We start from the raw sequence: 9,139 nt of genomic DNA, 5'->3' as shown, positions 1-9,139 counted from the left end.
AGTGTCGCTGGCGATGTAATTGATATTTTTGAATAGCAAGGCTGGGACCATCCTTTTTGAAAAGACAAAGAAGATGTTGGAGATGGGTATTTGCCTTCCTACCGTCATCATCTTTAGATTGGGGAGGCAGTGACTTGAGAGACTCCTGCACCAATGACATGCCAAATGTAGTCAATTTTGACCCTGGGTTGATTAACGGTGATAAGAGTTTCATGATGGGAACTTAACGATCAGCATCATGGAGTATTAGTTCCTAACTCCCGGGAACAGCACACTTACGGGGAAGCCATTGGAAAGCAGTCATTAACGGACTGGCGACTAGTTCCAGTGTTGGGGTGAGGAGTTCATTCATCTGAGCTCTTGAATCAGGATTGCTCAGTAGATTGAGTGGCTTTTCACGCCCATAGATCAACCCGATCATGATATCAGCGGTCAACCACCTCATCATGGGAAACACATCAACAGTCCATGAAAGAGGCTGCTCCCGACCCTGCCTCCGCTTCAATTTCGTTCATTAATGTATCAATAGTCGTTTTGATATGAGTCTGAAAGGCTGGTGATGCCGCAACTGGGCTCGAATAGAGACCCGCGACATTTTTTCTGCGAATTAAATGTAATTCTGCGTCAACGGTGCTTACTACGTTTGGTGAGCCATACCGCTCAAAAAACCAAACAAGATCAATGGCATCTAATCCGCCTCGGGATCCGGTGTAAATATCCTTTATGGCATCTGGATGACAGAATGAAATCATTTTCGGGGAAAGCTGAACAATGGGACCATAGTTTCGGTGCGCACGATGAGTCGTGTTTAGGATCCCATCTGATGTAACAACAATCGGACTGTTAACGAAGGTGCTAATAGTGAGTGAACTTCGTTGCCCGGATCACAAACGCACCTCTCAGTTCATGCCATCGAAGCCACAAGCTCGTAAACTTGGCTAATTTCGGACCTGGGAAAGGGGAGTTAATGGCGCGATACATTGAACGACATAGGTTCAGAATCATCAACGACAGTATAGAAATCGCAACCAATGGCCAACCAAGTTGAAATTCACAGTGCAGATATGTGAGGAGGTTAGCCACAGCAGACATGGTACAGGTATTTCCTGCTTTTTGCGGCGGAACATCGCGATGCTAAGATCACATCAGCTGCGACAAATCTAGTTGTCGGGTGGAGCTGTTTAAATATGTTTCCAGAAAATCTCTGGCAATTTCAACGTTCACGCAGCAGTCATATTTTATAAGCTGCGGTTAGTGGCGTTGAGCCCTGAAATTCTTTATCCCCAGGTAGATAGGCGCCAGTGCCCATGTTGCTCCGGCTTCTAAGCCAAATCAGGGTATTTGTTGGAGAAGCGTATTTCAAAATGCAAAATAACTTGATTGCTCATTTTGCATCATAGCTCGTCATTGAGCGGAAGCATGAAGTACTGCAACCAAAGACACTGCTTCGGAATCTCCAAAAGCAACACAATGCCGAAAAAGATAGTGGCGGAACCCCAAAGGTGACTCTGCTGCGGATGAAAAAGGGAAAAAGAAGAAAATATCAAGGTTGAGGTTGTTCGCTTATACGGTGCTAAAAACAAGCGCCAGCCTTAACCTGCCTCCAAACAACCCCCAACAAGCCTGAGACAACGTCTGGTGGTGAATCTGGTGACACCACGCATTCGGGTGCAATCAGCTCCAGGTGCCTTCAGCGTTCATATTGATGATGTACCAAGTTCGACGTCACCGCCCCCCCAATGAGGAGAAATGTTCAAAAACTCCCCCAAAGGGTTAAATACGCGTATTCAGCTCCAGCTTCTTCTAAGATTGTCCCAAGGATGGAAACCAATAACATCGTGTCCTGAGGGCTGTGATCCATTTAGCAAGTGTTTGGATACTGGCCATAGTAGCCAGGCACAGACATAAATGATCCAATGCATCTTCGGGGATTCTGGATTTTCATTTTTGTTTGCTTGCTCTTTCTCATTTATGAACTCTGGGAATCCAGGCTTATGATAAACTCCTTCTCAAGGCCATATATTCCATTAATATATGAAACTGTCTTCTCTTATATCTGCGAATTTCCTTTGAAGCAATCCCATGATCTATACGATCCACTATACTCGATACAAAGGAGATAAGGTCATCATCCGCCATCACGTCGGCCAATCACCTCCTCCTCTCTGCATCGCACATGCAGGCCTTGAATGACAGCATGGCCTACATGCAGCCACCGATTCGCTGCGTGCACCTCGCTAAAGAGAGAAGCTGGACTCGCCTCAGTTATAAAATAACCACTCCAGACGATTCTTCTTGTCTGTACACAGTGGGAACGTCCAGGAGTCACCCAGAAATTACCTTGACGCGACATCTCCAGCCAGTCCCATATACCCGACAGACTTCTTCCCTATCAAGGCTCTCTGGGCAGTTCTCCCTATCCAACCTCTTGGGGCAATCTCGTCACCACCACTACCACCATCAACAGACGGTCCAGTTCAACAATGACTACCTCGTCGGAACCGCGACCTTCCATACCTTCTCGTCGAAAATCGACATTAGCCTCAGCACAAACCATACCATCACCATGAAGCGGCCAGACCCGTTATCCACCACGCGCAGGTTTGAGAGCCTGACACCGCTTGGCACGTTGGAATGGAAGAGTGATGGCGGTCCCTTCGGGAGCCTTGTTTCCAGCAATCTTAAACTGGTGGACACAAGAGGGCGTACGGTTGCGCGATACCAGAAGCGCTCATCGTCGCTTTCCAGGGAGAGTGATGTGATCACGTTGCTTGTGCCGGAGCTGGACGGATTTCTTGACATTGTAGTTATTACGTGCATGGTCATGATAGAGTATAGACGGGTGGATGACGAGGCGATAGAAGAGGTTGCTGGTGGTGTGTGAGTGCGTGTACTGAGAAGCCAGGAGATACCGCTATGATTGGTTTTGTTTGATTATATGGTCAATAATGCACTGTTTATTTAAATCTGGTTTTCCCTCTCTCTGCTTTGTATTGTTTGATTTAACTAGCATCCGGCCTGGAACCTTCATATTTCTACCCTTTTTGCTATTGTTAGACTACTTTTGATGCATATCCACAAATGATAAGCGTTTACAATGACAAGATGTTTATGAGCGCTTATCCATGGTTGTCATCATATTGAATATGTGAAAATGTACCCAGTCTAAAATACTAGTAGTTATGAAAAAAAGCTGCCTCGGAGAGCTGAGCCTGGAGACCCGCAAGGTATGCCTTAAGAGTTATATATGTCAGAGACAGTCAGATGAATCTTGAATAAAACATGATAAATCTTTAAATAAGAGATTGAGGAGATATAAAAAGCAAGGAGACAAAAATAAAAGAAATGAAGATAATGCCATGGTAAAAATCATTATTGGACGGATGTCTCTGTTGAATCATTTGCCTAGGTTCATTATACCTTGGAGATATTTATATGATATCCCTGGAAGGTCAACTCAAACAGCAGCCAAATGGACCATCGCATAAAGCTTGACCGTACACAATAAAAAATATATTGACAAAATGTGAGAATATGTGGCACCCTTCAATCAGCAAAAGATCCGCAGTTATGCACTGTTAACAACTTTAGTCCATCCAGTCAGACTATTGCCCTTACAACCAAAAGTGCTCCGGAAGTTGATCTTCTCGTCAGCCTAATAGGGAAATCCGTGGTGAAGCCACAGTGATCGAATCTTGGCTGGTGAGATGGATGACCTTGCACACAAGAAACGATGAACATGATTAGCAAGGATATCCGGGGGGTTTTCTTGAAACTTGTTAGAAATCTTTAATCTGTGGGCATTAGTATTGTTGATGGTTTAGATGAGAATGAGCTGGACGAGTCGGGCATTTTGATCGTTTCGTTCATCGATACTCCGTGAATGACCGAAGAATCAGGAGGCATGGTAAAAATTACCGTTTCAGGCAGAGACGAGCAAGCACACAGAGACTTTGGAATGTGGCCCATGATAGTAGTGATTGAGGTGGTTATAGGGAAGCAATTATCACGCTTTATCAAACAGGAGCTTGTGAATGTTGACAGATGCACAGAGAGCGGAGGGAAGGTCAATTGTACCCTAAACGCTCGATTAAGCACAGGGGTTGATAGACGCTTAAACTAACCTGCGTGTAAAATCTGTGCTGAAGGTTCATATATATATATATATATATATATATATATCAAGCGCAAGATTTGAGGATCTTCTTGTTATAGAGCCGAAAGACATAATAATGGCCAGTGGATGGATCTTGCTGCTGCATCACCAACACCGCCACAATCAACCTCCAATTGAGGAGACACTGTCCTACCTCTGCAGCGCGAGCCTGATATCAACCCCATGATTCGTGCGAGGTCTGCAACAACTAAGTTTGTTCTCAAAACGTCACTCATGGCAGGCCACATTGTGACAAACTGTAAACTCTCCCCCCTTGACGGTTAAGTTAAAACCGACAATGGAGTCAATCCAATTGCCTACAGATTCTCATTATGAAGTTACCTTTCTGAATACCAATGGAGGCCAACTGACAACTACCCCTCCTTTACTAGTTCACTAGTTCGAACATACAAACTTCCGAAGATCACGTACATTATCCTCCAGATCTAATGGCAGAGAGAGAGCGAGTATTTACTTACAGGAAAATAATTCTGTGTTTGGATAAATTTACTCTAGTAAAATCGTTCTTTTTACGATAATTTTGAAACTGCACTCTTTTTCTCTCGGGGAAGAGGAGAGGATGATGAAATCCCTGCTTCATTTATATATATGCCAGCAGATAATACGTCGAAGACATGCGTCGCATGAACACTCCCCCCCGCCACCCCCCTCCAAAATAAAAAAAGAAAAATAAGAAAAAAAGTAAAACGAGGAGAGGCTCTAAGGGTGTAGATATACCAAAAAAGGGTAAAAGACAAACATGATAGATTCAACAACGCTCAACATATATGGTATTGATTTCTATATGCGTGATTGAGGAAAGATTAGCAGATAACGGCGCCACCGCCATTTGCTTGGTGGTGGGCGATATCAATTGACAGCACGGCGGGGCGTGACGTGGTAAAGAATTTGATAAGTACCAAAAACGGTCAAGAGGCCCTGTTTCACTCATGGATTTGTCATTATTTGTTCGTAATTTGTCCTTGCGCCAAGCGCTTAGCTGGGTGCATGCAAATATATATGCAAGGCAGGGAAGTGAGGGGATGTATATAGTTAACGAGGTATATTTCCGTAGGGAATAAGCTCGGCACATTTGTCGTGGAGGCAGTTGAGTTAGATAAGTTTTCCAGCAATTTCCATCACAAGTGGCTTCTGTGACAGGAGCTGGAGCCGGGTCTTTCAGAGCCTGTAGGACAAGAGATCAACCTATCTCCCTCCTCGTCATGTCTGAGTGCTTCGCCTTTTACGACAGAATCCATCTATTGATGCGGTTTGTGCAGTCAGTATTGGTCCAAAACGGGGATACTCAACGAGGAATCTTAGGGGGGAGGGAAAGGGAATGGTAAAATGAAGGAAATATAGGTACTACGCACATTATCTAATTTATAATCCACCATGAGCAAACTAAGCGGAATAAGCGGAATAGTCAAACAGACGGCAATCGCCAGAAGTTTGCGGAACGTCTCATCGTATGCACGATTGATAGCGATTCTCGTCGCAGAACCCAGGGGGTACGAAAGCGCCTTGGTAAGTTTGCCGAAAATCTCCTTTGCATCGCCCTGGCTCTCAGCAGGGAGGTACAAGGACAGTTTCTTCGGGATAGAGCTAGTCCACACAGCCCCCGAGATGGCTGATCCCACCGCTCCACCCATTTCTAACGATGTGAGGAACATGGCTGTTGCCGCAGCGACATCTTGATGGTTCGCAGAGGCTTGTACACCTAGCTGGACGGGGACGTTGAGGAGGCCAGCACCAAGTCCGATGACGGTTTGAATGATAAATGTCGATGTAGTGGAGGTGCCCTCTTTGTTGAAGAAGAACATGAGGGCAAGGCCAGCTATGTAGATGCAGCAACCCCCGGCGACGAAACGTCGGTATCGTCTGGTTGCTCTTATTACGAATGAGACGGAGACGGCGGATATTGTTGATGTAAAAGAGAAGGTTTGAGTTACTCGACCGGCTGTGGTGACAGATTGGCCCTGGACGACTTGAAGGAAGGAGTAGAGGTAGGGCTGCACCGAGCAATAGAATGCCACTGCGCCGAAATGTTAAATCAGGGGTGAAATAGAGATCAAAAAGCTTGAAGGGGGCCTTACTGAAATAAAAAAAAGCAAGGGCACAGCCAACAAGAGCCGTTCTCTGCTTGAGGAGGTGTAATGAAAGGAGAGGGTGCGGAGCCAGCCGCTTCGAAGTTTCCCAGAAGGGGAAAACAACAAGGCAAATCCCCCCAATGACTATCATGGCGATGATGCTGCTGTTTTTCCACGTATTCTTCGCATTGGCCGCCAACGTCAGAGGAACCAAAATCAAAGCCACTCCCGCTGACAGCAGCAATAAACCGAATACGTCAAGGTCGTACCAAGTCCTTTTGACTATACTGGTGAAGCGGTGCGCTTTCCATGGCCGGGGTTTGAGGAGATTTAGTCTCCGAGCCTTCTTCTGGTTCAGGAAAAGAGACAAGGCCAACGGAAGAAATGCGGCGGGCAGGATGATTGTCCACATCCCATATCCCCAACGCCATGAGGTTTCGCGGAGGATGGCTGCAGCGATCATGGGCCCAATCCACACGGTGGCCAGGAATGGTAGATCCGGCATGCTGGAGAAGAGCGCTCGGTTAAGTAAAGAGCTGGTATCTGCAATGAAAACTTGTTGGAGGATTTGCAACCCCGTCGAGCCGGCGGAGTAAAATAGCTGCGCCGATGCATAAGTTTGTACATTACTTGACGCTGCCATCTGGGCATATCCAAGGACGTAAATAGAAACTGCAATGCAAAATGCCTCGAATCGACCAAATACATCGGCGACCTTCGCCATCGGAGGTTTCACGACAGCTGTGAGGCATGTTAGACTAAGATCCTTTAAATACTCTGAAAATTGAAGTGTGTGTACCGTTAACTACATTCTGGACGACCAGAACTGTTGATATTAACGAATGCTTGCTGAAGGAGCTCGTTGCATATGCTGACAAAGACAAAACCGTCTGGCCTTCTAGAGAAGTTGAAAATGCCATCAAAAACATTCTTGATTATATTAGCGGGGCTTTTAACGAAAGGGGGGGTTTTTCGTGGGTTTTTCGTGCGTGGGACGGGACGCAGTAGATTCCTGTTGCGGAGCAAGCAACATAGCGAGAAGCCCCAAACATGCGCGCCACTCAACAATATTTTCTTAAACAACGAATATTATGACATACCCAATATATGCAATTATCAATGACTTGTGCGTCCACGTCTTGCTAATGGCCTCAATCTTGCGTACACCCTCTTGGACGGAACTCGATGAAGAGGAAGTATATCTCCCACCACCTCTTCGGTCATGGCCATCGTAACAGGTGCCATCGCCATCACGATCTGCTGGCGGTGCCTCCATGGGCTCTGCATATAGCAATCCCACGCCCTCATCCTCTGTCGCCATTGTAGGTTGGGATTCGCATGTACCGTAAGAGTTGATCGAGGTCTGCTGATTCATGGTGGATGGTATGGGATTCGTCAGCGGGATAGACGGTTCCCCAATTTCAACGCTAGATGGCAGCAAAGGGTGAAAGAGAAAAAGGTGTAAAATATGACTTCGTTCGTCGTCGAAGTGAAGGAAGAAAGTTCACTGGGTGGGTTCATCAATCGGGGGGACGCATTTCAATATGTTAAGCGTCGTGGGTATCACAAGACAAAAGAGGAAGGGCGTAGAAGAGCGAGAGTCGAGGATAAAAAAATAGCTGCGACTTGCAGGATTGTTGTCGATATTCAGGCAAAAAGTCCTTCTATATAAACCTTGATGTGACCGGTGGCGGGGTGCCGTAGTTCCGAGCAAAACGCGGGATAAACGACGCTGCAAAATCACAACAAAAGCAGAATAGAAGGAGGAGAAAGAGGAGAAAGGGAGAGAATAGAACTATTCAAGAAGAAACTGTCGCCGATCTGGACAGATCCGTCAATGTGCGAGTGCAATAGCGTGGAATCAGAGCACAGTGATAATCAGTCAGACTCAAAATTGGGGAGATGCATGCCATGAGCGGATAAGAGCCAACAGCCCAGCTTCAGCCGCGAATGCGTGCCCTGAGATGCTGTGTCGAGGAGTACAGAGACATGAGAAGAGACACGAGAAGAAACACAAGTAGAGACACAAGAAGAGACCCGGAGAGGAGGCTGGCGGGACTTTGGAGATACGGAGCAGACGAGGACCGGATCAGGAGACACAAAACGGCCAAAAACCCCCAGCCAGGCCAGATCTAGAAAACCTAGGAGCTCGCCACACTCCCGCGGGCGCATCCGCTGGCACCCCACATTCGGCAAGTGACGCAGTATCCGAGGAGGCTCCGGCGTAAGCACCTTAGCACAAAGTGACTCTTCCCTGAATTTCCTGCAAACAGAACCCAAGGAAGGAATCATGGGAAAGCACACGGGCTCGATTGAGCGATTATGAAATCCAGTTAATCTACGATCTAGATTGCCGACTCGAATGGCTCTCAAGTGAAGTTGAGCCTGGTCGCAAGCCGTTCCATTTTCTGTTGCTCGCCAACCATTGGCTAAACAGAGCTACCTGGATTGTTCTGGATCCTGTTTCGAGAGTTCCACCTGCAGAGCGAAGGACATATGGGGACCCCAGGTTCAACCGCCCCTTCACTGAGCCCCGCGGGGATGCTGTTAAGCAGAATTATCCCGTTCAAGGCCTTGTGAAATTAGATGCTCCCCGACTAGATTCATGGAGAATGGCGATAAATGGAGCAAGGAAATCGACAGGTGCAAAAGAATTTTTAAAAGCAGCTGAATTATTCGATGGCTCAGTAGACGAAACCCCAAACTCTTCCTTTGATCCCGCGAGCTGGATTCTTCGAAAACCTCCACAGGGATATGAACGGTCAAAAAAACAAGGGGAAGTCTACTACGAAGGAATGGGTGGATGGTGGGAAAAGCTAGAAGACTGGCAGAACGTTTGCCGAGGGTACCGGGCGCGGAAAATCATTTGCGAAGGGGGAGCCAATAGACGGAG

At 46.7% G+C, this 9,139-nt stretch overlaps 2 protein-coding genes across 2 annotated transcripts in view; both read right to left on the bottom strand.

Annotated features, from left to right (window-relative positions):
* Positions 1-1,092, bottom strand: part of HCAG_07291 (predicted protein) — a gene marked incomplete at both ends in the record, with an annotated part of 2,101 nt that extends 1,009 nt beyond the window's left edge. Inside the window, 5 exons of the mRNA XM_001537819.1 lie at positions 103-222; positions 280-499; positions 639-820; positions 897-938; positions 1,041-1,092. Coding sequence (XP_001537869.1) covers positions 103-222; positions 280-499; positions 639-820; positions 897-938; positions 1,041-1,092 — 616 coding nt within the window. The remainder of the gene's footprint in view (positions 1-102; positions 223-279; positions 500-638; positions 821-896; positions 939-1,040) is intronic.
* Positions 1,093-5,295: 4,203 nt separating this feature from the next.
* On the bottom strand, positions 5,296-7,621 carry HCAG_07290 (siderophore iron transporter mirC; the record flags this gene model as incomplete). Its single annotated transcript, XM_001537818.1, has 5 exons — positions 5,296-5,415; positions 5,530-6,191; positions 6,535-6,987; positions 7,056-7,144; positions 7,347-7,621. 5 exons carry the CDS (start codon positions 7,619-7,621, stop codon positions 5,296-5,298), a joined length of 1,599 nt encoding a protein of 532 aa, XP_001537868.1.
* Positions 7,622-9,139: the final 1,518 nt, after the last annotated feature.

This window comes from Histoplasma capsulatum, genomic scaffold (genome assembly GCF_000149585.1).
Source record: "Histoplasma capsulatum NAm1 scaffold_8 genomic scaffold, whole genome shotgun sequence".
NCBI classification, from domain to species: domain Eukaryota; kingdom Fungi; phylum Ascomycota; class Eurotiomycetes; order Onygenales; family Ajellomycetaceae; genus Histoplasma; species Histoplasma mississippiense.
The sequence above is the reverse complement of the archived record's forward strand: the minus strand, read 5'-3'. Positions and strand labels throughout refer to the sequence as shown.